This window comes from Uncinocarpus reesii, genomic scaffold (assembly GCF_000003515.1).
Source record: "Uncinocarpus reesii 1704 scaffold_1 genomic scaffold, whole genome shotgun sequence".
Lineage (NCBI taxonomy): Eukaryota > Fungi > Ascomycota > Eurotiomycetes > Onygenales > Onygenaceae > Uncinocarpus > Uncinocarpus reesii.
In genome coordinates this window covers 1,346,797-1,372,804 of record NW_003052500.1, presented here as the reverse complement: position 1 = coordinate 1,372,804, position 26,008 = coordinate 1,346,797, and the positions used below count along the sequence as shown (strand labels likewise).

Sequence of the window (26,008 nt, the reverse complement as noted above, 5' to 3'; positions counted from 1 at the left end):
ATAATGAGCCAAGTAGTAGAGAGGACAAGTAAGATGCGAACGAGAGAGCATATCCTAACGCGGTGCCAGAGCGAAATAGAAAGCAGGACCAAAACGAGATGAGATATCAGGTGGCAACCAGATCGCGGACTGAAAATGATTGTGGGGTGAGAGAAGAAAAATGCAAAAAATCAGGTCAAAAGGTGGGTTAATACTCACAACGAGAATAGAAGAAAAGCATGATTGGAGCCAAGGGGTGAAATGTGGGATTAAAAGGACTTGTAATGTGTGGTAAAGGAGCAGAGACCACGGGGAACAAAGACACGGCTGGAAATGATATCTCCGATTATGAAAAGCTCCAAGAATTCGAGGGATGGTAGCTAGGTATCACAAAACGAACCTCGAATGGACAAGTGAAAGAATGAAATGCAGAAAAGGTACTTGTGTTAAAAAAAAAAAGAATCGTCCGATCGGTTGCAGGTAAGTTCGGCACCGAAGCATCACGGAATTTTGGCCAGGGTAGAGGTGTGATAGGCGACAGAACGAACTGCAAGCCAGCCTCAGTCATGACATATCCTCATTCAGATTGAAAAAGAATCGCAACGTCCTGCTCCGGTCATGTTTCTATGGTCGTCAAAGGGTGTCTGCGCTCGAAAGTTTCTTTGTGTTTTGTCGCCAGTGTTTCTCATTTACATGATAACGCATTTCCCACAGCATCCGCTGCTCTCGCCCCGTTCGTCGAGCTCCATTTTATCGGGGGAACGGGAGCCGTAGCCACCGCCTCCGGATGAGTAGGACGACATCTCCTTGTTGTAGCGTCTGATTTCGCGAACGATATCGTAGAAGGCGTCTTCGACATTGATGCGCGACTTTGCAGAAGTTTCGATAAACTTGCAGCCAAAGTCCCGTGCCAGAGCCTCGCCCTCTGTTGGGGGTTATTTTGTTAGCGCGACAGTATCGGAAAGACAGATGACGGATAAGAGTCTCTTTGTACCTTGTTTGGAAACTACTCGTTCTTTCTCCAAATCGCACTTGTTTCCAACGACAATCATGGGGAAGTAGTCCTTGTCCTTGACGCGAAGTATTTGTTGCTGGTAAGTCATTATTTCTTCGAAAGACTGTCGCGAGGTGATCGAGTAGACAAGCAGGAAACCTTCGCCAGTTCGCATATATTGCTCTCTCATTGCGGAGTATTCTTCTTGACCGGCAGTATCGAGGACGTCTAGCAGGGCAACTTCGTCATCGATGACACACTGCTTGCGGTAGGAGTCTGGAGTCGATAGCCAATGTTAGTGCTCGCCAATCGCCTAATTAAAAAAAGAAAGACGGGCATGGCCACTTGCCTTCAATTGTTGGGTCATATTCGTCAATGAAATGGCTCTGGATTAACTGGATGGTCAAGCATGATTTTCCAACACCTCCTCCGCCAACAACCACCAGCTTGTATTCACGAAGAAACTAGCCAGGCACTGCTGTCAGTCCGATTTGATCGTTGCGATTGATAGTGTGACGCATCACAAGTTGGATTCGGACTGACCTTTGATGTCGAAGCCATGATATGCTTCACTCAGCGGTCCCAGGGGGTGTGCAGGTTTAATGAGCAGCAGCAGACGCAGAGACGGACGCGGCTAGAACCAGGCACTCAGCGTACAAGACAGGTAGAAAGGTCAATTGTTGCCCTTGCACGAGCCGTGGACCGGATGTTGATTCAGGGAGCAAGAAGTGGTTGTTCGCTCTCAAGTTTGGGGGGGAAGCGAAGGCGTCGAAAGTGACGGCTTGGCCCCAGTCCACACAACAACCCAAAACGACCTCGAGATGTCTGGCGCTAGAAACCCACGCTCGGACAGGGTCAGGGGTTGGATTTTGGGACTGGTCACTGGTGGCAGGCTGGCCGATCGCGTTGAGAATGCTCGCGGTGCTGGATCTACAATGCTGCGACGCACCCCGTCCTGCTTTACCTGCACGCTTCGATGCGATTGCGCTCGGCTTACTTGCAAAAAGAGGGGAGCTCGGGAGGCGGGGACGGCTACAGGAGAGTTCGCCCTGAGCCGTAGTTCTGTCGCGAAGTAAGTATACTAACTAGCCCTTGAATCGCCCGTGGTTTTCAGCGAGACGGCGATTATTGCTGCTTTCGGGATGGAATAGACGCGAATTGTAGCAGGATAAAAAAGAGCGAAAAAGGAGAAGAAGAATGGCTTTGTTCTCTCCGCACTCTGCTTTATTTAACTAATAACCGCCGGCAGGTGGAATGCTAATAACTCTGTTCTCATCTAGTTACCCGGTCTATCTGGACGCTTTCCGTGGATTCATGGATCCATTCAACTCTCAACTCGCTTCGCTTCGCAACACTGAAGCCGATCGAATTATTTGCTCATTCATTTTCTTTCACTTGACGCTGCAGATCCAATTCAAAGCGATGCTCTGTTCGAGCCAATCCGCACGCGTAGGACGGATGTCGGGGCTGGAGCGAGATTCCTGCACTCCACACACCAAGATGCATGTGCCAGTCATGATGGAGCGATGTTTAAAGGCGCATTTGCCCTGGCTTGGGTGAGCTGTGATTCATGTCAAGTGAATGGAAATGTACGATGAGAGGCCGAAAATGTAGCCATTGAGACGGCGAAAGCATTCTGCACCAGATGCTGGACTATGAACATGTTCAGCTTCGTCGAGGTGATCCCGACGCACCGAGAGAGCAGATGAATCCACGGTGTGCGATGTTGCCTTGCAGGATGTGCGATTCCATTGGATATGCGAGCCCCAGCCATCAAGCAATCGCTGTCCAATAACGATCTGGTCTGCAGCCAGTGGCCCGAGGAACTCGATGTTTCTTCGCGCTGACAGTGTTCAGTATGTGTCTAGTTGATTGAATGGATGGCGGAGTGAAGTCGTTGCGCCAGCCCTGACTCTACACTAGTTACTGGGATGTCAACCGATCCGTGCCGCTTCTGATGCAGATTTATTACCTGGCAATTTGGAGTCGACTAGTTAGCCCCTGAACAAGGTTCTGGTTGTGAATTCATCTCGTCAACAGCTTCAAGTACGGAAGAGATAGAAGTTACAGCCTTCAACGTGCGCTTTTCAAGGACAGCATACGGCCAAGCCATATCTATATCTTTCCATCATTGATACTGGGTTGACTCGTACGATGCCGAGATTTGATCACATCGGCTTGACGGTAACTCCATCGTGATGACTCCTGTTAGCCGAGGGCAACAAGATACTTTCATCAGCCAGGGACCCCAGGCCCATCGAAGACTGCGTCCAGGGGATGGTTTACTTTGGCAGACTCCCGCGATTGCTGCAGAACCGGAGCGATATTGCGATAAGGCGCCTTTGCCCCATAGCTGCTGCCAAGTTGCAGTGGGTGCGCCAAATCACCCTTATGCGAATCAAATTCAAATAATTCGAATCATATGATTTATGAGGCTATACTCGAACTCATGCCTTGCTGACCGCTAGACTGACCACTAGCTTAGCCGGTAATATAAGTACGCAAAAAATCAGAAAACCAAATAGCACATACTCCGTACACGCCCAAGCACCAGAATCAAGGTGGAGTTCGAATTCTGTCTACATGCCATGAAACCATACGTGTTGTAAAAGCTGAGCCGCTGACGGGCGATCTCTGGGATCCGTACACATGAAATGACAGAGAAATTGGAAGTCCTCGGCATCCATAGAATCAGCCAGGGTTCTCTGATACTTCTGGTGAAGTCGTGGATTCCCAAATCGCTTGATTGATAGCATTGACCTCTTCCTGTGCTGTGCCCGCAATTTCATGATATTTTCACTGGGAACAGTCCAAAGAAGCACAGTTGACAATTGAGCACCTTGGTATCGAAAAGCTCGTCATCCTCGGGTACACCAGGGGGAGCGAAAAAGTACTTTCCGGTCAGGAGGTCCATGTATGTATGTAGTTATGTATGCGCGGAGAACGGGCCGCCTTATTGGTAAGAATGATTTCATCTTCCAGAAAAAAAATCGAACAGATCTCTTTCGCCGTTGAATGGCTGCGGGAAGGCTGTGATTTGTTGCATGCTCCCAGATCAAGGCAGGCCCAACCGACGTTATGGGCACGCTGCAGCGTAAGCGTTGTGCCTATATATCGTCCAACACCGCCCTCGAGGAGATTGATCTTCAGCCGATTGAAGGGTTGACTGTTGGGCAAGTCCTTCAACTACTGGACCAGAAGCGTCGAGCCAACTACAAACTGGCTCCAAGCGGCGTGGGTTGCCGCTTCTGGGTGTGAGTTCAAACGTATCGCATTCCTGTGAACACCGAACAATGGTTAACCACAACTACTGGGAATAGGAGAACGATGATTGAGGACCTGGAAGCTGCGGGATACATCGATCCATCGAGCCCAGTCAAAGTCAATCAGGCCATCGACGACCTCCAATACAATTACTCCAAAGGCCAAGCCCGAGAATATGACCCAATGGAGCCAGGAACCTTTTGTGTAGGTCGGGTCAGTAAATGTTTGATTTTGCGGATCACAGGGTGTGAAGCTTGCCAGTATAACTAGTCACTGGAGGAGCAGTTAGCAATAGGGAACAGGCAAAATCAGTGTAAAACAACACGTTCACTTACAAAATCCACCGTAGGCTAGCAGCACGGGCTCGCAAGATCAAGTCCATGCTTCGCTTTTCATCATCAGTTAAAGCAATGGTTTTGTTGACAGCGTCAAGAAATGACTTCCAAAAATCATCCTTGTAGAAGTTGATGCCTGCAGTTTCATAGAACCGCGGGTAAAATCCAGCAAACGCCCAGTCAAGGAGATATAGTGAACCATCCTTGCTCACAATGACATTGCGCCGGCAAAGATCCAAGTGACAGAGAACAAGAGGACATGGGCTGAAATCAACTGTCTTTTTGAGCAGTTCAATCCGTCTGTTCACCCATGCAGTTAGGTCTTCAGCAGAGTTGAAGGCCATCCCAGCATCATGGTACCCCCACATGTTCCCTAGCGGGATCCCCCCTCCAACAGGGCCGGGGATATTTGCCTGAAATTGTTGGAGGAGTTGAACCACCTTTGCCAGACGCTGCGTAAGATGTGTGCTGGTTGGTTCATCAAATTCTTCCAGTGTCGGGCCAGGAATGTACTCCATGAAAAGATACCCTGTCGGTAAGACACGGTCGCTGAAATCCTGAAAATAGTGGTATATGCGTGGAACACAAACGATACGGCGATCGAGGTGGTGATACGCATAGGACTGTGTTGCAACTTCGCTGGGGGTAACGCCAGCACCTATTTTCGCGACGATGCCACCCGGGAGCCTGATGATGGCGCATCCCTTGTTGTTGCCGGCCTTCTGTTTCTTCTTGAGGAAGCGGCATATGTTCATAACCCAGGGTTGGGGGACGAGGCGAATCAACACACGGACAACAAGGCGCACCACGCTCTCCATCGCAGCACGAACGTCGTCAGCTCAAGAATAGGGTAGTTGGTAGGTTTTTGAGCGCGACTCCGTCTCTCATAGAGCGTCGGAGAGGGAACCTCCCAGAGGCGACAAGGAGTCGTTAGATGTCGTTGTCATTCATTTTATGGCTGGTTGGAAACCCTTGTACATCTCCTATCAGCCTCCAACTAAGAAAAGCCTGGGAAAGGTTGGAATCCCGTCGGAGAAACTAAAGACCGAGAACGCCAAGATTAGCTAGGGGCCAAGCCATCACGCATGAAACTAAACCGGAAAGGGCTAGCGTCACACACCATTGTGCACACTGCCAAGCTGAGATCAGCCTTACAGCGGTGGATTCATGGTTTCTTGATGTCAATGGCAGCTTGTCGCGAATGAACCCTCGTCGCTGTCCCCAAGGCCGAGAAGCCCGCGGCCAACCAACACTGGGCAATATGTATCGTTGGATGATTTCGATTTGAGCTACATTCTCTGCACATATGCAGGTGATCACGCCTGGGCCCTGTGGTCTTTCTTGTCGGGTTCAACGTCCCAGTTCCACCCTGAAACAACCTTGATAAATGTCTCTGCCCCTGAACCAATCTGTCTGACAGTCTCGACGGCCGAGATACTTTGCTTGGGCTGCAAGCGAGTCAAGGGGTTTGTTTGATTTTCCCAGTGACGTCCGCGCTATGACCTGTGAACAAGAGGACGATGGACAGGGTGTCTACGGCACAAGTCTTCTCCAATATACCCTGGCACTCCAGGGTGATACACTTTCACTCAGTTAGTGATCGGGCTGATGTGACGCCTAGGAAAATTTCCAGACGGGAATACGAATATGCGGAGAATTTCACAGTTTTTAAGTTGTTGCAATTCTCAGTCCTTCTATTTATTTACATCATGTCCATGGTTCTATTATTTTAGCGTCTACTACTCTGTACTGGGTTATCATGTGTTGGTGTTCTGGAAACGCTTCCCGGTGTGCGTTTCGGGGTAGTCCCAGCCCCAGTACTTCGTGCTCTATGAGCGATAAGCCGCGGGTGCAATAATGCGGGGGAGGGGTAACGCCTGGGTCATAATGGCTCAGAAACGTTTTATGAGCGGCGGTGCATGGCCGTCGGGGATGCCTAGATAAGAGTATTTCGACCTTAGCTCTCTCACGTTGCTGAAGCGGGCTCCGTTTCAACGATCAAACTTACCTGATGCTGAGGGTAGATAAGGGTGTCTGCTATGACCACATTCTCTGGCCGGCCAGCGGTGAAGACGATGACTTCGGCAATGTCGTCAGGTGTGAGAGGGTCGCATCCGCTGCCCCCGTGGGAATGAGCAAAATAGTTTCAAAACGGATGCGCAGGATGAAAGGGGGTGTGTGGTGGACTCACGCATATACCGCATCCGCTTTGGCTTTGTCCCCGTAGAACCGGACAATGGAAAACTCCTAGAACAATAGTCAGTAATCATAACAATGCCGCTTCCGTCTATTCTTACAGTCTCCACCTGGCCGGGATCAATTTCAATGACTCGAATTCTCGTCGCGATCAGCTCTTTCCGGAGGGCATCTGTGAAGCTGCGAACAGCGGCCTTTGTTGCACAGTAGATGCTGCCCCCTGGGTATGCCTCTCGTCCAGCGATGCTCCCAATGTTGATGATATCGCCGGAGCCACCGTTTGGCCGCTTCTGGAAAATCGGCAGTATCGCTTGGGTCATGTTTATCAATCCTGTGACATTTGTGTCGAACATGATCTTGACGTCCTCCGTCTCGATTTGAGGAGCTTTTGCGACGCCTTTGACAAGCCCTCTAATAATAAATTCCAGAGAGCATGAGCAATAACCCAATGATGTGCGGCTCGGGAATAATTCAGCGACTCACGCATTGTTGACGAGCACGTCGATTTCCCGAAACTCTGCGGGCAGCGACTCCACGAATTTATTGATCTCCTCCGGTTTGCTGACGTCCAATTGGCACGGGAAAACTTGCACCCCCTCTCCAACTTCATCTTTGATCTCTTGGGCGACCGCCTTCAAGGAGTCGAATCTGCGCGCGGTGATAACCAGTTTGAGATTCTTCGGCGACGTGCGGGCGAATTCCAGCGCTGTGCTTTTCCCAATCCCGGACGAGGCGCCGGTTATCAGAATCGTCTTTCCCTCCAGGCGTTTCCCCATTGCTGTAGCCATTGTTCTTCTTGCCCTAGCCTGTGGGATGATGCTGGCTCGGAGGTGCTGTAGTACCGGCCGCAATTCGGAGCAGCGGTATGGCTGTTGAAGGCTACTCTGGTAGAAATGGCTGAAGGTCTGAAATGTTCTGGTGCAGGGACGAAAGCAGCGCATAAGGACTACTGATTGAATGACAGATGAAGCAGAAGGGAGTGTGGATGTCGATGTTACGAGAGAGCGAGACGGTTCTCCATCATTCAAGGTACGGTGGTTACGGCTGTTCCCCGCTCCAACAGTCAACTCCGCCGAGCATGCCGACTTTAACCTCAACCCGCCGCCCTTCTTCTCTTCTCAGACAGCATGGTCTGCATCGGACGCTGCTGGACCGATACTCGATGGTTTTGAAGGAGAATATGTTTGCTGAGACAAATTCTTTTCAGTGAAGTGCCGATTTCCAGCCTCAGGCCCGCAGACTAGTGCTGCAACGGTTCTGTTGGAGCCTGGAGTCAAGGGCCACAGACAGACTGGCACCATCTCATGATTATGGATGAGGATTTCCTACCGTGGTCAGGCACTGTGGCTCAAACCAAGACCTATTGCTGCTGCCTTGACAGGCGGAAATATGGCACAGTTGCAGCCAGCACACTGTTTGCCTTGTCACCGCATGCTTCGCCCACATGAAGCATTGATCACTCTCAGGCCAAAGGATTGCTGGACAACTCGATCTATCTACCAGTTGCGGTCTCTTTGCTGGCTTGGTCCATCCACACCTGTTTTACCTGAGCTCACATTTCCCTTTGTCATTTTGTTTGTTTGCCCTCTCACCAGTCTTTCATTTCTGACCAAGACATCTCCGCACAGTGACAGTCGCAATGGCCAAAGAACTGGATACCTTGTCTGAATGGAGCTGGAGGATACTTCTTATCCCTGTGGTCATTCACCAACTTGGGGTTGATGCGGCTTTCTCCGCAGACGAGGCAGTGACAATGAAGTTATGCTGTGACTCAAACAATCAATGATGGAATCTAGCTTAATACAGCTGAGTTTTAACTGCTTCGAGAAGTGTTTGTTCCCTGGAATCAGGCTTCCGGATCCATGATTTGTATCTTTATACTCTGGCGTAAAGGAAATGGGCCTTCTTTTCCGCATCTGCTTCCTCTTTATATCAACTCACTGGCCCTAAGCAGAAAATTTCTCTTCTACTGTGCATTATACCCTGTATTTTTTGACTTATGCTCTTTATAGGACTCTATTTGTTATTTTGATTTTGACTGGCATCAGATTCAACAACGAGAGGTATCACTGATACCACGCTCACTTGGACATAGAAATCCGCATCCTTGTTGCGAATTTCTTCCATCCTTGCGCGAGTCCTTTGTGACTTGGTAACTGAGCCTGCCTTGCTTCCTGATTCCTTTGCTCTTTCCTTGGTGCCGCAGGCCCACGGATATCTATTTAAACCGCGAGGAACCCGCGCCGGATTATGGCAATCAGCAGCTTCCTGGACTGGAAGCCGTTCATTCTCCAAGTCCTGGAGAGCCAGGCCACAGGCTCTCTTCGATATCTTCCTCCTAGCCATTATTGCACTATTACCTACCCGACCAGACTGAGACAGCATGGGACCTGGGACTCAGATCTACCCTCTTGTCGTCACATCCCGAAAGCCCCGGTCCATTTTACACCATCGACGCCATGCTCCGAGATTACAGCGGTCGTATCGTGCTCTGCAGCGCTACATTCGTAGTTCCGTCAAGACAGCCTATTCCTAGTGTCCATACGCACTACGCCGAATGGCTCGCAGACCCATCGATATTTATCGTTCGATCAATCTCTTCTGCTCTGTCAGCCGCTCCCCCAACAGTATCGCGCACTCCCCTTTTCGATCACCGTCCCGAAGTTAGATGTCACCGGCCAAATACCGACGTGCTCTTTGGCATCGAATACCTCAACGATGAAGCGGAAGACTTTCACCAGGATGAAAGCCAATACGACCTGGGCATCTTCGCGGTCCGCCATGTTGACAAGGAAATACCGGCTGATTTCTACTCGAAAACATTGGAAGATCCTGAATTGACAAAGTTATTGAAGCCGGAAAACTTCGACTGGAGTAGTTATGACAGCGATGGGGACGATGAGTCTCAGTTCACGGACTCGGGCTACTCATCACGCTGCGAACCTAGTGATTCCGACGAGCGAGCTCACGAGCCTCCAGAGATTACACCGCAAGGAGCTGCAAATACAAAAGATGACCCTTCGCGGCAGATGAACTCGAGAAAACCCTCTTCGTCCATCACAGCGGATCTCGGCTTGCCATATTCCTCACCGACCAAAATGCTATCCTGCGTTGATACCCTTCGACCACAACCGTTTGTCCTCCAATTTGATGAAACCCAGACTATTGGGAAAGAAAACCCTCAACTTACAGTCGGGGGACCTTCCAGAGACCCTAATGATATTGACGTGTCTAATTCGCATTGTTTTGTTGATCAGCAGGAGCCCGGGGTTTGGGATTTTGCTGCACGAGAAGAAAGAGCACGGCAGGAATGGTGGATTGCAAACCATTCCAATGTACATCATTTCAACTGGCTTGGGAACCCGATACTCGAGCCCAGTTACACGCCGCCGGAAGTGTCCCTGTTCGTCATCCTCTCTCCGCCGAAACCGTGGTTACACTCCATGTCGCGAATTGGGGTTATCCTCTGGCAAGCGATGAAATTTGTCGACCCGGTCCTGTACGATGGGAACTGGGGTGATCTCAGAAGGTATCGAGGGCTTGCTTTGCTACAGAGTATTACGGGTCACACTTTTAAATTCTATACTAAAGAAGGGGCATGGGTCTATGATGACTATAGCTGGGACGACAATGTGCCTTGTTCCGACCCGATGGATCTAGACATTTATCAGTCCAAACCCTGGCTACCGGTCAACGGCTGGTTAGAGTCTGAAGTGTGCCCAACGAGGCAGGAATATATGCTGCGGGCGAGCAGATATATGGACGGCCAAATGCGGACGAAGCGAAGACGGCCACGCCCCTATCAGCAATCTCCACTACGTATTTGTGCGTCGATCAAGGGGTAGACTGAATATTTCTCCTTCTGAGTATTCTGGTCGGGCTCGATATTGCCATGGACGATGTATGCCACCGAGAGAGCTACTCGATGATATTGGGATCATTTATGGTTCTGCATAAAAGCCGTTTTTAAAACGTGGCAGAGCCATTAAGCTCCCCGAGGGCTTGGCTTGATATTTGCAACATATCCTGTAGCTCATCACTTTTGCGAACCTGCTCCTTAAAGGAGCCTGCTATCGAAGATTCGCAGCTGGAGGTTTGGGGCTTCGTCCCAAATCCTCTCTTTTATCGCCGGTGGTTGGGACTCGAGATGGGTTTCTCAAAGATTTCACGGTTCGTCGCGCGCCTTTCGAGAATGGCACATCGACTGGCTTGTACACCTGTAGTTACAAGAACCGTGACAACATCGGATCAGGAAACACTGTGGATAACACCTACAACTGGTTCTGACTTACGAACAGACCTCCAAGGCCTGGAGACATGCTTGGAATAAACTAGTTCCGGCATGCTACTCGAACACCCGGCGTTGCAAGAATAACCGGGTTGAATTACCGCAGACTTCAATGGAATAAGCGTCCTTGGAGCGGTTGAAGAGGCACTCGTACATCTAGAATGCGAATAGGAACCCCGATCATACTTCTTCGTTTGGATATTCAATGCCCGAAGTAAGTGGAGCGTGGTTGACCACGAAATAATCGACCCATCTTGGTGCCCCTTTGCAGACAGAAACTTGGGCTTACCCACAGTCGGTCCGCTTTTCCATGGCTGTCGTTTTTTGAGAAATACCCGCCGTCTTTCAAGAACCCGGTTGCCCGCGACGCTCATGCGCTCGCTGGCATGGTGGGCGGGCGAGTCCCAAACGAGATGGACACGCGCGCCTTAGCATCTTTGGCGCAGTTGAACAAGAGTTCCTAACGGCGATGCATTCTACCCCATTATCAAGGTCAGCACAAAACGCTACAGCGGAACGATCCTCCCTTACACCAATTTCCGCGACTCAGGGCCGTGATGACGAATCCAACAGCCGTTTGCATCGTCCGCGAAGAATCTCCTGTCTGGGTTATCCAGTGCCTGCTCCGTATCGGCTAGCAACGAAAATGCACTGCTTAAACCCGTCGTGCTAGGAGAACGGCTCTTCCAAGTGAAAAGGCAATTTCACTTGTGGAGAACCCACGCCCGTGATAGACTGGCGTCTTTGCTTTTTCGATTTTCTTCCGCCACTCTCGGGGACATATTTCTGCGTCCCTCAATCAGTGGGCAACTGAAAATCGGCTGCCCAACTGGTGTGTGCACCAGCACTCCCGCCGGGGAATACCACTGTATCTGCCTCCTTCATTACCAACGTCCATGAGGTTAGCGAGGGTTGAGAACACAGCAATGTTTTCTGAACGCGCTCAATAGAAGATACTACCGGCGGTGATAGCTTCAAAACGGCACAGAGAGGCCCGCAGTGAATGGTGCAATATGTGCTCCCGGTTTTGGCATATGTCGACAATGCAAGACCGCAGTACCATCTAACCACTGTATTTGGGCCTCGGGTGCTTGTGGGTTTTGGACTGCGATAGGATGGAGTCAAATAGAAAAGCTCTCTATTTCATTTACTTGGCACCTTATTAGCTTATCTACTTGTTTAAGAATCAAATGGTATACGTTGAAATCTATATACATTGAAACTGGCCTTTTTACTAGAGTGACCATCCGATATCTTCCATCGTGAGAGGAGGAAGGAAAGGATAGACCACAGCGGAGTTTGCAATCCATGAAGTGAAGGAGGTATTATAACTAGACTACCAAAGAAAGGTAAGAAGTTGCGATACAAAAAAAGGAACAGTTTGTAAAAAGTAGCATTGTTCTGCTGAAAAGCACCAAGATAATCCTGCTGGCCGTTTCCCTTTCCTTGCAATATCTATTGGCACCTTGAATCCCCAACGACAAGTCAACGCTCAAACACCAAGTACCTGTAAGTAGACGCACGGGACAAAACGAATCCATCGCAATTTGAGACAAAGAAAAAAAAAAATTCAAGGTTCCAACGCAGCTAATTCCCTCTCCTTGGCACGAAGCGCTTCACGCATATTCTCAGCTTCTCGCTGAAGCTGCGCCCTCCGCTCCGCTTTGAGAGCTTCTTCTGAGATGGCGGCAGCACTGATGGGGGTTGTACTCGGCAAAGATCCCGCAACGCTTGCTGGGGGCGACAACGAGACCGGTGGCGCGTGCTGTGAGAGTGGGGCTTGTTGGGCTTGCGGTTTTGATGTGTTGGCGCCGAGAGAGGGATCGATGGATGCGCCTTCATAAGGTCGTTCCGCGTGGTTAAGGAGGGAGGAGATGGAGCTTAGTCGGCCTGGTTGAGGGAGGGATGATGAGGAGGTGGGGTGTATAGGTGGAAGATGGGCTGATGTGGGGATGTCGGAATTATGAGCAAGAGAGTTGGGATCTGACGCGTTTGCTTCTTCAAGGGTTCGCTTTTTCGGCGTGGCGCTTGTGGGAAGATGGTCGCTTGGGCTGACTCGATCGCCATTGTATAGGCCGGGCGGTGGTGGGCCGTGGTGAGGGAGAGATGTTGGTTTGGAGTTGTATCCGGTGAAATCGATAGCGGGAGGAGCGGAACTATGCGTTTGATACGCTGCTTGCATATGAGGAGATAGTTGACTGTTGATATTGGTGATGAAAGAGCCTCCATGCTCCCCTTGGGAATATCGACGGGAATCGAAACGGTTTGATGCAAGGGAAGCAGATGCTAGTTCAGGAGAAACTGACGAGTCATTAGATGAACCTGCAGTTGGAGATCTGTCTCTGAGTGCCGGGACGACACGTTTCCTTCGTTTGATGATCGACTTTTTCATAGCGACCGGTCGAGCGCAGCCGTGGAGCCGGAAATAGAGGCCTATATGGCAATGATATTAGCTATCAATCACGGTGGTATATGAGGAAAACGAGGCATACCACAGGCATTGCAAATAGGATGTCCCTGATCATCCCTTCTCCATAGTGGAGTAACCGTAGTGCTGCAGTTCTGGCATGCGGTGGGTATACTGCCATCGTGTTGTGGCACATCTAATAAATCGCTTGCCTCATGACCCAGCATTCCAGGTTGATTCACGGTTTGAGGAGAAGCCCTCGATATTTGCCTCGCTGCGGGAGGTCGCGAAGCTGACTTGTAGACGCGGTTGTTATATGCCGGGCAGCCATCGCAACCGACCGCACCGCCAGTTCCGTTGCAGCTACCACCTCCTGGACATGTTCCACTTGGAGCGACTTGATCGTTCGTAACATTGAACTGCTTGCCAGAACACCCACCACCGGCAGTAGGAGAGGTGCTTGTTCGCACGTCTGTATTTCGCAAAGCGTTGGAGCCGATGGTGGCGGATGAATGGCGATTACGATTTGTTGGACGGTCAGCGTTTCTCGCTTTTAGATATAGGCCACATGCGTTGCATATCGTTGAACCGTTGGGCGCTCTCCGCCAAAGGGGCGTTCTTTTCGTCCCGCAGTTGCTATATGACAAACAGAGTCAGCCATAAAGTACATTACGACATGTTTCACCGCTGAATGGGGCCAATCACGTACACGCATGAATGGCCTAAAAAAACTTGATCCTTTCCATCAGACTTGGAGGACTGGTACGACGCATTCGGTTGGCTGTCATCGTTCAGTTCTTCTGGTCTTTGATGCTCTTCTCCAGGACTGGGTCCATCTTCAACACTCTCAGGATCATGCATAATGGTCGTTTCGGCTGTTGCGGAAGCTAGATCCGACACTTGATTTCTTCCCCCACGAGCCGAAGATACGAGCTGATGTGCGGCATCAAGATCTTCTGCTGACGGATGACGCATCATACTGTCCGTCGACGGGGGAACTCCTCGAACGATGTCCATGTGAGCCAAGTCCCACGTCACTGGCAACAAGAGCCGTTATCGCGAAACCTCGAGTTGTCCTAAAAGCAAAGTCGATTCAATACACTAAAATCTCTCGAAAGAGTCGGCACCCAAGCGTTTTTGTAGAGCGATTTGGGTTCAAAGCTGCGTTTCCGGCTTGCTTTAGGCAACCGCCAAACTAGTCGCGACCAGAGATCTGACGGTTCACAGCACAGACTGATTGGAGATTATGCACAGAGGACCTTCAGAAGGTACGAGGTATCGGAGCAGCGCTGGGAATAAGGGTATGTATCGAGTTGCAGCCGGTCGAGTTGAAAAGCCAAGCTACTTCGGGGAGGGCGCTTCGGAAGGTAAGGCAGCGCAGCAGAAGTAGAATACGTCGAATGCGATGCTAAAAAGACTAAATCAGATGGTTAAAATATGATCAAGCTTGGAATGAAGTCGGCGATGGAAAAGTAAAAGGGGAGCGGATGTAGCAGCTGAAGAGCAAGACTGTTGAGACGCGTGAAGGGGATTGAGTGCACATACTGCAACACGGATCTGTAGGCTGGAGACCCAAAATCAAAGATATCGAGCTTTATCTCAGTTGACAGAAGCTCAATAAGCTTCTTTGCACCGGCGGTGAGGCTGAAAGACTGTGGTTATTTGTCTCGCGGATGGAGTGGCCTGATGGGAGACCAAACGGGAGAAAGCCAAGAAGGAATAATGTGTGAGATAAGACGGGCTTGGTATCACGGCGGCTTCATCGACCCTCTTTTGTCGCGGGAGTTCGAGTTCGAAATTCAGTCCTGCAGCGCAGTGCATAAGCCGTGATTGATCCTTGTCGCCAAAGAAGCCGGCGTTGGGATCAGATACTGATTATCCTCCGGGCTGATTATCTTATCTCTTGGTTGCCACCCTCGATCAAACTCTCTCTCCTGCTCTGATTTCGCCTCGTGGTGTCTGGAAAGGACCTGCGCACTTCAAGTCTGGGCTCGCACCCCCGGCTGATCTGCTCGAATAGAATGAATCCCTGCAGCGCTGTCGAGACCTCGAGCTTCTCGTCGCCGGCGACCTGCTTGCGGCTGGCGATGGCGGACAATCTGATATGATTAGTTAGACTTTGCGCTACGTCAATCTAGCACGCGCTAGGCCTGATCTGGTCTAGGGTGTGCGCCAAGATTGGAAATCAACACTGGCCGCGCTGTGATTGGACGAACCAAGCTTTGTCTCCCGTGTCAGCAGCACTGGCTGCGTCCCCATTGGCCAGACCAGGTCTGTGGGTACGAGACGCCGTTTAGCCGGAAGGGGTTAAGCGCGAGATCCCTATCAAAGCTGTTGGGATGCAAAGAAGCAATGAATTCCATTTAAAAGTACAGTGCGGGCGAAGCAATAGCTTGCAGAAACATATCATATCGAAACATGACGATCAAGATAGCATTCATATGTAGGCCCAAGCAAAGGGGGCAGAGACTGAGAAACACTAGATCATTCACCTCATCCCAGTCTTAAACAGGTATATAAATCTTAAGAATCTCGAGATTGGGCGCAAGTTCGGTTGTATTATTGATTCTCCCCGACAGCCGCGGTCTGTCCCATAGCGGCTAACTCGTATCTAAATCTGGATGGATCCGGCTGTCTCGGAGAAACTAGGTCGACGACTCGAGGAGTCGAGGGCTTTAAATCTGTTCCGCACCCCACGCAGGTTCCGCCTCCCGCATGTTCGCCGGTGGCTCGATTGAGGGGATGAACTCGAGGGCGACGTAGGCGACACCTACGACTCCGATGATCGAGCCGGCAACAATGCGGAGGACATGGTGCTCAAGGATGATGCACCCCACAAAGATGTAAACTAGAAACATGGGTAAGACGCTGCCTTCGGGCTAGACGAGAAGAATCTAGTTGTCGCTGATGATAACTTACAGATTCCTCTTCCGATGAACGAGAACATGAACGAGGCATGTCTAGAGATCTGGGTCGGAACATTTGGGACGATTTCAAGGCCGCCAGTAGCTGGGATTGGTAGCAGTCAATATCCACCAGTTTATCATATGCCACGGGGAGGATAATTTTTGCGGACTAAAGTGACGTACCCAATCCGAAAAGAATAACGTAGATGCCAACGATTATATTCCGGCTATAGTCTCTGAGTCAGTGGGACACAGGAACGTTCTGGCGAGATCCTCCATTGTACGCCTCCAGCCCACACACCCGCCGAGCGGCTCTGGTACTTACAATTTTGGATCAAAGAAGAACTGCGAAATCCCGCCGAGCACCATGATAACACCGATGGCCAAATTGACCAAGCGACTAGAACCAACTTGTCAGCGCGCTTGTTGTAGCTAGTTTATCCCAAGCAAGAATCGATCTTCTTTAAAGCCTTTCTTCGAAACCAACGCCGAAGGGGTTTCAACGTACAAGATGTTCGAGAGATCCATTTTCCTGGTTCCTGAATGGGACGTTGACCTGGTTTCGAAAGCAACGAAAGGAAATATCAAACGCCCGCGACTAGCATGCAAAGAAGTATGGAGCTAAGGATGTTCGTAGAAGTGTGCTGTGTCGGGAGAGAGTTGGCAGGCCGAGCTCAAGTCTGTAAGAAAGGTGGCTGGTCAGCACTCCGTCATTTCCGCCTCATGAGGCCGGCAAACCGATTTCGACCACGTACCATCAAAGCAGGATCCAAATAGAATATCGGAGTTAGACCGAATACTTCATGTCGCGAAAGGGAATTTGACGACAATAATAAGGGCAGACTGGGACCAAGTTGAATTGAAGCTGCCTGGCCTTCGCTGTTCGGCTGAAGCTCAACAGCTGCCAGATGACTAAGCCCAACGGCTATCTAACGAGCACATGACGCTATATCAGCTTCTTGTCGATACACGGCTTGCGCTCACAGAGATTAAGAAGAATAGATTTCTGGTGGAAGCATTATATCTGACTTAAATACATCATTCCTCATGCACTTGGAACTCCTGCTCTTCCTTTTCCAGCCGGATCTCAGTCAAAGCCCTAGCCAGCTTGCACATATCTTTTGAATCGGAATGCAGAGTTTTGAAAATTGCTTCGACATCCGTTCCAATCCCAATATGTTCAGCGGTTTGTAAACTTCGCTCCGCAATAAATGGTGCTGTCTCAGGCCAAGCGGATTGGACTGAAGCGAGGAATATGTCAACAGCGACATCGCCAAAGCCTTTGATCTCTTTCAGTGTCGATCTAATCCTTGAATTGGAGCCGCCGGTTTCGGCATGGAAATTTTCCAGGTCGCCCTCTGTGGCATCAAAAGATCAATGTACGTGACCAATCTCTCAAGGGCAACGCGAATAGCAGAGCAAAGGATCCAACATACCGTATTTATCAATCACCCAATCCGCCAATTCAGCCAAGTTCGATGCCGCCCTTTTATAGTAATGTCGATATCCTCCCTGGATGAGTACTTTGGCCCTTTCGTCCCAGGAGCTATTCTTCAAGTTATTTACATCTTGAAAGCCATGCTCCAGCAGCAGCCCAAGCGTCGCCTCCGCTTTCTGGTGCGAGATCGGCGCCGCTTTGAGCATAGCTTCCATAAGCAATGCTAAGATCATTTCGGTCCCGGGCTTGGGTCGAGATCGTAGATTGAGGTCGTCTAACGGAAGTGACCCCCTCTTGGCAATCAGCTTATCAATGTCGTTGCGGACAGCGTTGGATACTGGCTTCTCAGCCCCTTTCTTGTGTTCTTCTTCTGGCATGGTCAGCACTTGTTTTTGTTGACCTTGAGCTTCAGCTCATCTGCGGGTAAAGCTAACCCCCCCTTTTAGGTAATTTGCGTTTCTCTACTTTCCCTGCAGCCTTCTGGATGTTCTTCTTTTCCGCCGTATGTTTCTTCGCTGGAATTGGTTGTTCGGCTTTGGTTGGTTTCTGGCCTGAAGTAGCCTCTGCCCGCTCTTGGGCACGTGTCGTCACCATAGTGAATCAATCTAATGATATGTCCCTTCAGCTTGACGGTATGAGCAATGAAACAGACACGGGAATTTAGGGATCGTAAATCAGAATGAGGGTAAATACACTTCATATACTCCCTTCATACCCCAGTGACGTAAGGAATGCTCATCTACCACCGATCATTGGGAAGTTAGCTAACCAGGTAATTGACGGCTCTTTCTTACTCAGCAGACCTTGATTAGACTTCAAAAGAACGTCTCTCCGTATATACAAGTATATATAATGTTAATTGCGAAAATCATTATTTGAATATCGGCTAAGGGCCTATATACCGACAACGCAATTGATTGGGGGTATCATTCTTTGTTATTTCCCTTGCAACCAGCAAATATACGAGTCCAAGACTCACAAGATGCTTGAAAGCTCAAAATGCAAAACCGCTCTCTTTCCACGCGGCTACCAAGCAAGCTTTTGGCTCGGGGGCGGGCGTGATGGAATCACTAGAAATGACTATAGGAGATGGTTTAGCTCAAGAGTTGGAACTCCCATTCTCCATATGATAGTCCTGGTTAGCGTGATGCTTGTTGTATGCCAACGCCGCTGATTTCTCTTCCCCGACACTCGCAGCCCGTACGTGATGTTCTTCCGTTTCGTCATAGCTGATAAGTACCTCGCCGTTCTTGCCATAGCGGCGGGGTGTCTCTTGGGCAACACGGACAACGGAGAAGATGGAGTCTGTGTTGCGGAAGATGGTATCCATCTCCTCCAGAGAGCGGTAGGCGGTTTCAGGGTAGAAGAAGTAGACAACCGGGACGATGAAGGCGTTGCTGTGATATAAAGTATTAACACCAACCCTTCCAACTTTGGCACAATTGAGTCCACTTACATGACAGCGAAAATGATGTAGGTTTTATATCCAATAGAGCTGAAAGAAACCGGAGTGATCATGACGACCATGAAGTTGAAAGCCCAGTTGGCCGAAGTGGCAAGGGCATTCGCAGGGGCACGAATCCGGAGTGGCACCTGAAGGGACAGAATATCAGACACAAGTCAATGAAGAGGGGAGAAAAAGGCAATCAGAGAAAACGTACAATCTCTGCAGGATATAACCATGTCATTCCCAACCAACCGATAGCGAAGAAAGTGTTAAAAACGAACAAGAACACAGCCGCAACAATGCCAGGTTTCGTCTGATGCACGAAACTGGTGGCGATGGCTAAAACGGCCATGGAAAGGGACATTCCGACGGCACCAAAAAGCATGAGTGGACGTCGACCAACTCTTTCCACAATGAAAACCGGAATCCACGAAGCAATGAAATACTCTGTTCCGTTACAAGCGGCCAGGATACGCGAGAGGAACCCGCTAAGACCGATACTGCCTTCGTAGATAGTAGCAGCATAGTACGTAATAAGATTGATACCAGAAATTTGCTGGAACATCTGATTGACGTAGGCCAGAACGACGCGGTGCAAATGGCGGTCTTTGTTGCGGAGGAAAAGATCCTTAAATCCAACCTCAGCCAACTCGAGGACAGTGTCTTTGATTGCAGTGAATTCAGTGTGGATAAATGGATCATCAGGTGGAAGGTCACCTAGGGCGGCCAGGACATTTATCGCTTCGTCCTCCCTGCCCTTCAGTACCAACCATCTGGGTGACTCCGGCAAACCCAGGACAGATCCCATGATAATCAAAGCAAAAATGATTTGGAACGCAATTGGGAATCTCCATGAAACGGTGCTGGGTTCAAGGAAGGAAAACCCAAAGTCCAGCCAATAGCTGAGGCAAATACCGCCAGTGATCAAGGCGCCTTCAATCATGACCAATTGACCGCGGCGATGGGACTTGGAGCATTCTGACTGCCACGTTGGAACCGTCGAGGTATTTAGTCCGTTCCCGATACCCGTCACGATACGGCCAACGATGAAATGAGAGAGCTCAAAAGCAGAGCACTGCAATACTGCACCAACCACCATGATAGTGGACCCGAGGAAGATCGTCTTGCGCCGTCCAAGAATATCTCCAATCCAAATGCAGGCAATGGCTCCTAAGAAACATCCAACGTTATAGGAGGCGACGGAGATTCCTGGATCGACTGTTAGGTGATACATTTTCGGCACTGAGTTTCGACGTAGTGGATGATAATCACCTTGGATTGTAGCCCTATGATCCCTTTGGCTTTGATTAAGACCTCTTTGGCCCTCCTCGGTGGTATCGATCTCTGGGAACGTTTTCGCAAATGACGGCAGGGTCAAAAGGCCCCCCATAACACCCCTGAATCAAGCTGTTAACGCATGTCGTTCCCCAAGATTCGGCAAGTCCTACTGGTCATAACCAAAGAGCCTATTTTCCCAGGTTAGCTGATCATGCTTCAAACTAATCGAGGTGATCGCGTAGCCTGTGTGACATACAAGAAGTCCAGCCCTGCGATTACTCCAATCGCAATGTTGAGCTTCGTCCCACGAAGCCCAAAGTAGCGTCCACCCATGGTTCAAGTTTGGGCCTCTTTTCTTTTCTTAACAATCAACTCTCCCGACTAGCGAAAAGACATGAAATGAAAAAAAAAGGAAGGATTAGCTCTCACGGCTGGAAGGACAAAGCTATATTAGTGTGCGAAGAGTCGTCAGCCAGCTCGCAAAATAATGGAGCACAAGAGAGGTACAGAACAAAAGAAATTCTGCGAAAAAGCTGGGGTTGCGGAGGTTCTTTTTATCATTCTACAATCTTCATTTCCCCAGTACCCAGTCTTCATACCCGAGAGTAGCACGAAGAAACCATCATGGGTACTCACGCCACGAGTCTACAGTTTCTCCGTTTGGTTCACTGTACTGTTGCCATCATTTGATCTCCACCGTAGCCGCTGAGAAATCGTTATACTATTCCTCCGAAATAAGAGGTTAAGCCAAGTAAATGGGCCGCTGAAACAATTATTAGTGAGCTTGCAACATCATTATGATTCGGCGGAAATCCCACTCTCTCCATGATTTTGCTTATTCCCCATCGGATCCAACCTCCCGCACCCAGCAAAAGATGGCAATTTATGGAGATGAATTATGGAGAAGAGTGGATAACAGGAATCGCATGGCAGCAATACTGTGATCTTCTGCTTGTTGTGCATGTAACGCTAGGGCATCATCAGCGCACTACCTCAGAGACGGACCGAACTTAATCACCTTAGAGTCGGGAATCGGGAATTCGTCATTCTTGAGGAGTGGTTCCTGTGGATTGCTTAAACCATTGTCCGACTCCCAGTGGCGATAGTAATTGGGTAGTGAAGCTGGGATAGCATGTGTGAGCGGTCCCGCCGTTGTTGGCGCTTAAATCCATGCAATGCAATAACAATGGTTCACTTTGCCCTGTCCCCAGTGATCATCACCGAGCCTTCCCCCTTTGGGAAATACCGGGTAGGTAAATTTTTCCCTCTCATCATCATTCGGGTTCGAGTCACTAAGGGGTATTCGAAGCCTTGTAAAGAAGATATAAGATCAATACCGTTCCGAGCCTTGTCACCATCTCATAGACCAGCAAACATTCGGGATTGAATGTTCACAAAAGATAGCAGTCCAAGCATGAGATTGTGCTGAGGTCCTCCAGGTCATGATTAAAAATTGAAGCAATGCGCTAAACACTGCTGGTCCACAAATATGGAGCAAGGCCTCCAAGAATCGGGAGCCGCCATGCCGTGCAAGACCTGCGGGAGCACGACGGATAACCTTGCGCTTCAACAATCCGTTCATGCGCCATCAACTGATCAAAAACGAAATGAACCCATATAATGTAGCAAGGTAGAGCAACGGTGTCTCTAGTCTCTTGACGAACTTGTGTTGTCGTCGATATCAAAGCTGGAGTTGTCGCGGTTGGCGAGCGCTTAAGCTTGAAGTAGCAAAAGCTTAAAAGAAGAAGTGGCGGCGGAACTTCCGGATATGGGATGCCGGCGCCAAGCACCGGTGCTAACCGAATCTGGAAGACGGTTCCTGAAGCTCTTGGCATCACTCCTGACATCATGAGTTTTCACGACGGAAGCTGACCTTAGGGGATGGTAGTTTTTGATTTGCAAATCCGTGTATGGTCTTATTAGCGGAGACACAGTGAGCAGTCTTCGCAGTATCGTGAAAGGTTAGTAGTATTATTCCATAGTTTCGCTATCTGAGCTTCTGACTCGCATAAATCTCGCAACATTGTCAAACTCCTTTTGTTCACTATGATTTTCTTCTTTTCCATATGCGAATCGCTTCAGATGCCTCAAAATGCAAGTTGGCTAGTCAACGTACTGAATTTCCACGCCTGGAGGCTTTCCTGAATATACCCTGAGATGCCGATGTTGTCTTGAATGGCGATGCAGCTGCCATGGAAAATCGACTCTTTCGCGGGTTGCAACCAGATGGTTATGGCTTGTTTACCAGCCGCTTCCATCATTGCCCTCGCCTCCAACCCATTCAGCGTTGGCTTGAACTGGGGTTTCTTGCCAACCACCTGCCTGCCCATGGTTGTCACCGTTGCCGTAGTCCTTGCCGCTGTCTCTGCCATAAGCTCCTTCGTTATCGCCATTGGCGTCTTGAATTGGTTGCTTGCAGCGTCTGTAGGTATGACCCACTAAAAAAAATCAGTTCCAGGGACCCTGAATGATATTCAAAGCCATTTTTCTTCATGAGACTCACTCTCTTTGCAGTTGCTACACTGCACCTTGGACCAATCTTTCTTCTCGGGGCAGTCCCGACTCATGTGGCCAGCTAACAAAAGGACGTTAGTTCGAAGAAAAAATATCATGGATAATTTGCATAAATCCTACTCTTTTCGCAGTTACGACAGGTAACGTTGTCCATGTTACGAGGTTTATCGCAGTCTCTTGACAGATGACCTTCTTCTCTAAACAATGTCTTAGGGATGACTCTCTTGGATGTCGAATTTGGATTTGCTTACCCGCAGTTACGGCAAGCTCTGTTATTGGCTCCTTTTTCAGGACAATCTTTGCCAAAGTGACCAACTACACATGGCATTTAGCGCCTTCTCGAATTCTGAACAAATGGTACATACCTTGCTGGCATCTGTTGCACTCCACACCCTCGGCGGAGCGGGGTTCAGGGCATTCTTTGGCGTTATGGCCGGATTCTCTATCTGTTATTTAGTATCGTTGAACGCTGGTAGCAGCATGCCATCTCTTACCCGCAGTTACGGCAGCCAGATCTTTCCTTGCGCGGCTGAGTACAATCCCGGGCTCGGTGTCCTGGTTCCTTGCAGATCACGCATTTGACCTCAACTTTTTCAATAGCGGCTTGCTCTTGCTTGCAACCACGGCGAGTATGGCCCATTTCTGTCCTGTCATTTCAGCACCCCTCAACGAACCCCCCCTTAATCACAACTGCAAACGTACCTCCACAATTGTCGCACTTGGGAATTTGACGATCCATGGGGAAGCCAGAATCGGCAAGGCGCTTAACATTCTCTTCAGGGGAAGGTGGCCAGCGAGCTTTGAGGTTTGCACGCTGCGGTTTCTCGTTGAAATAAAAGCCAACAACATACTTGCAGTTCAATTTTCCTTGCAAATTGACCGAGATGAGGGTGTCGCCGATTTCTCGTTCCTAAGGATTTCAAGAATGCCATTTTAGAGCCAGATACAGTTCAAATAATTTCCGGGAACACTTACAAGCGCGATAAGGTAGATCTTGAAGTTGTCTTCGCGCATTTTCTTTTCGATTTCGTCAAAAGTTGCCAGCGGAACTGCTTTGGAATAAATTTTGAGGCCCTTGGGAGGTTAGCCCGAGAGCAGTAACCAATTATTGCGGACAAGCTCTGTACCTCACGGAAATCCTCGAGGTCCCTCTCGTCACTTGCTTTCTTTAGGATCGCCCAGGCTTCCTCAGGCATCTTATCCGGGACATCATGCTGATCGAATTTACGATTTTCGGTGCAGTCCTTTGTTCTATGTCCTTTTCAGGGGAAAAATGGCGATATTAGCTGCTAGGAAAGATGTGAATTTGGAAAAGATACCTTCGGCCTTGCAGTTTTTGCAAACGTCTGGTCCTTTCTCGGGACACTCCGAAGCAGGATGTCCTTCTGCCTGGCAAATGCGGCAGGCTCCCTTGAAAACACGTGGGTTTGGGCAGTCCGCTTTGCTATGGCTAATTTAAATTAGAATCAGAATGCTAGCGCCCACGAGATCGGATTGGCTCACCCTTCTTCGCCGCAGTTGAAACAGGCACCAGAAGCCTTCCGAGGCTCGGGGCATTCGCGCGCGAAATGACCTGATTGTCCGCAGCTGCAATTGCAACAATTAGATATGTCAAGTACGCAGGTTAAACGTTTGGCATACTTGCGACAGCCGCCGTCGTTTCCGGATGCACCAGCTTCGTCAAAACCACCACCACTTTCTTCGTGGCCTCCATCTTCAGCGCCAAAACCACCCTCATTCCAGTTATCTTCGGCACCGGCATTCCACTTATCATCTATGTCATGCTCATATCAGCCTCTACTCCAGACTTTTGCAAACCTTATGTATAAATGAAGGGCTGCGAGAAGGTTTGGCTTGAGTATGTGAATCTTGCAGTCAGGGAACATGGAATCAAGGAGTGCTTGGTTAAACAGCTTCAATAGGATCTGATCGCAGTTCAATATCTCGGATTAAGACTTACTACCGCTGTTCCAATTGTCAGACATGATGGATTAAGTCGAATATCGCTTTGACAAAATCTTAATCCTTAACGGTCTGGGTTTCTGTCCCTAGATCAGACACAATAATTAGGAACAGATATCAAAACAAAACAAGAAGTAGGTTTGTCCTGAAGAACTGGCTTTACCAATGCAATCTGTCCAAACAATACCCATGATATTGAAGTGTTGGTTGAAAATGCAGAGGAAAGGGATTAGCAGAAACATACCAAAGGTGATCGGAGCTCCTGTATTCTGAGAAGAACTGATGGCTCTTGTCAGGAGGTTGTCTCTGTACCTAGAGAAACCAGTGTTTGGGGGAAAAAGAGTAGCAGGATGGAGGGGAAGTGAGAAGAAGTTTTGGGACGAGAGGGAAAAGTACAGGAAACACGTTCACTCTCCCACCGTTCCCATTTAGGCAATGTTATGTATTTTTCGTCTTTTATCTGGTTTCATTGTTTTATCACAATACGACAACAACAGCTTATGATGTCTAGAATGGTTGTCATCTGAGTAGCGTCCAGTCGGTAGATTCAGTCTTCCTTTGTATATTCCATGGAGTGTACACACTCTCCTTCCAAACAACGGCTCCTTGCATGAAAGATGGTGACTTTGGATTCTGCATTGGGTGGCTTCTTGCAGCTTATGGGCTTAAGTGGATGGGGTAACTAAGCTCCTGAGATTGTCTTCAATCAGTGCATTGTTATTAAAATTAGGCCAGAGGTTACTCTTGACTGTGATAACCTGGCGCCGTAAGAGTTGGGAAATACTCCAAGTTGTGGAAGAAGAGACAGAACAGTGAGTAAAGATAGCCATTGGGTTATTTGAATGTATATAGAAGAATTACACATGCACGTTAGGATAAACTGTAGATAAATACAAATGGGGAATCATTGCAAAAGTAGCTATCTCAGAGCACTAAATGAGAAAACAAATATATCAAGCTTAAAACCTAGCAATTTGGGAGATTCTGATCCAGGACCTTA

At 49.2% G+C, this 26,008-nt stretch overlaps 11 protein-coding genes across 11 annotated transcripts; 2 read left to right on the top strand and 9 right to left on the bottom strand.

Moving 5' to 3' along the window:
- Positions 1 to 668: 668 nt before the first annotated feature.
- Positions 669 to 1,534, bottom strand: UREG_00652 (protein ras-1; the record flags this gene model as incomplete). The annotated part of the gene is made up of 3 exons (XM_002541092.1): positions 669 to 904; positions 974 to 1,232; positions 1,517 to 1,534. 3 exons carry the CDS (start codon positions 1,532 to 1,534, stop codon positions 669 to 671), a joined length of 513 nt encoding a protein of 170 aa, XP_002541138.1.
- A 260-nt stretch (positions 1,535 to 1,794) lies between these two features.
- On the top strand, positions 1,795 to 2,533 carry UREG_00651 (uncharacterized protein; the record flags this gene model as incomplete). Its single annotated transcript, XM_002541091.1, has 2 exons — positions 1,795 to 2,045; positions 2,254 to 2,533. The coding sequence occupies 2 exons, from the start codon at positions 1,795 to 1,797 to the stop codon at positions 2,531 to 2,533; spliced, it is 531 nt and encodes a 176-aa protein (XP_002541137.1).
- Positions 2,534 to 4,475: 1,942 nt separating this feature from the next.
- On the bottom strand, positions 4,476 to 5,390 carry UREG_00650 (uncharacterized protein; the record flags this gene model as incomplete). Its single annotated transcript, XM_002541090.1, has 2 exons — positions 4,476 to 4,503; positions 4,573 to 5,390. 2 exons carry the CDS (start codon positions 5,388 to 5,390, stop codon positions 4,476 to 4,478), a joined length of 846 nt encoding a protein of 281 aa, XP_002541136.1.
- Positions 5,391 to 6,475: 1,085 nt separating this feature from the next.
- On the bottom strand, positions 6,476 to 7,556 carry UREG_00649 (uncharacterized protein; the record flags this gene model as incomplete). Its single annotated transcript, XM_002541089.1, has 5 exons — positions 6,476 to 6,508; positions 6,581 to 6,689; positions 6,764 to 6,819; positions 6,870 to 7,179; positions 7,252 to 7,556. 5 exons carry the CDS (start codon positions 7,554 to 7,556, stop codon positions 6,476 to 6,478), a joined length of 813 nt encoding a protein of 270 aa, XP_002541135.1.
- Positions 7,557 to 9,227: 1,671 nt separating this feature from the next.
- On the top strand, positions 9,228 to 11,055 carry UREG_00648 (uncharacterized protein; the record flags this gene model as incomplete). Its single annotated transcript, XM_002541088.1, has 3 exons — positions 9,228 to 10,609; positions 10,801 to 10,938; positions 10,992 to 11,055. The coding sequence occupies 3 exons, from the start codon at positions 9,228 to 9,230 to the stop codon at positions 11,053 to 11,055; spliced, it is 1,584 nt and encodes a 527-aa protein (XP_002541134.1).
- Positions 11,056 to 12,626: 1,571 nt separating this feature from the next.
- UREG_00647 (uncharacterized protein) lies at positions 12,627 to 14,480 on the bottom strand (the record flags this gene model as incomplete). The annotated part of the gene is made up of 3 exons (XM_002541087.1): positions 12,627 to 13,489; positions 13,549 to 14,099; positions 14,173 to 14,480. The coding sequence occupies 3 exons, from the start codon at positions 14,478 to 14,480 to the stop codon at positions 12,627 to 12,629; spliced, it is 1,722 nt and encodes a 573-aa protein (XP_002541133.1).
- Positions 14,481 to 16,138: 1,658 nt separating this feature from the next.
- Positions 16,139 to 16,897, bottom strand: UREG_00646 (uncharacterized protein; the record flags this gene model as incomplete). Its single annotated transcript, XM_002541086.1, has 5 exons — positions 16,139 to 16,311; positions 16,383 to 16,472; positions 16,553 to 16,596; positions 16,695 to 16,769; positions 16,878 to 16,897. 5 exons carry the CDS (start codon positions 16,895 to 16,897, stop codon positions 16,139 to 16,141), a joined length of 402 nt encoding a protein of 133 aa, XP_002541132.1.
- Positions 16,898 to 17,407: 510 nt separating this feature from the next.
- On the bottom strand, positions 17,408 to 18,401 carry UREG_00645 (uncharacterized protein; the record flags this gene model as incomplete). Its single annotated transcript, XM_002541085.1, has 3 exons — positions 17,408 to 17,727; positions 17,806 to 18,177; positions 18,242 to 18,401. 3 exons carry the CDS (start codon positions 18,399 to 18,401, stop codon positions 17,408 to 17,410), a joined length of 852 nt encoding a protein of 283 aa, XP_002541131.1.
- Positions 18,402 to 18,906: 505 nt separating this feature from the next.
- On the bottom strand, positions 18,907 to 20,865 carry UREG_00644 (uncharacterized protein; the record flags this gene model as incomplete). Its single annotated transcript, XM_002541084.1, has 4 exons — positions 18,907 to 19,204; positions 19,264 to 19,400; positions 19,469 to 20,651; positions 20,789 to 20,865. The coding sequence occupies 4 exons, from the start codon at positions 20,863 to 20,865 to the stop codon at positions 18,907 to 18,909; spliced, it is 1,695 nt and encodes a 564-aa protein (XP_002541130.1).
- Positions 20,866 to 22,773: 1,908 nt separating this feature from the next.
- On the bottom strand, positions 22,774 to 23,686 carry UREG_00643 (uncharacterized protein; the record flags this gene model as incomplete). The annotated part of the gene is made up of 5 exons (XM_002541083.1): positions 22,774 to 22,970; positions 23,036 to 23,107; positions 23,298 to 23,361; positions 23,412 to 23,488; positions 23,551 to 23,686. 5 exons carry the CDS (start codon positions 23,684 to 23,686, stop codon positions 22,774 to 22,776), a joined length of 546 nt encoding a protein of 181 aa, XP_002541129.1.
- An 859-nt stretch (positions 23,687 to 24,545) lies between these two features.
- On the bottom strand, positions 24,546 to 25,031 carry UREG_00642 (uncharacterized protein; the record flags this gene model as incomplete). The annotated part of the gene is made up of 3 exons (XM_002541082.1): positions 24,546 to 24,633; positions 24,688 to 24,820; positions 25,007 to 25,031. The coding sequence occupies 3 exons, from the start codon at positions 25,029 to 25,031 to the stop codon at positions 24,546 to 24,548; spliced, it is 246 nt and encodes an 81-aa protein (XP_002541128.1).
- Between the last annotated feature and the right edge of the window lie 977 nt (positions 25,032 to 26,008).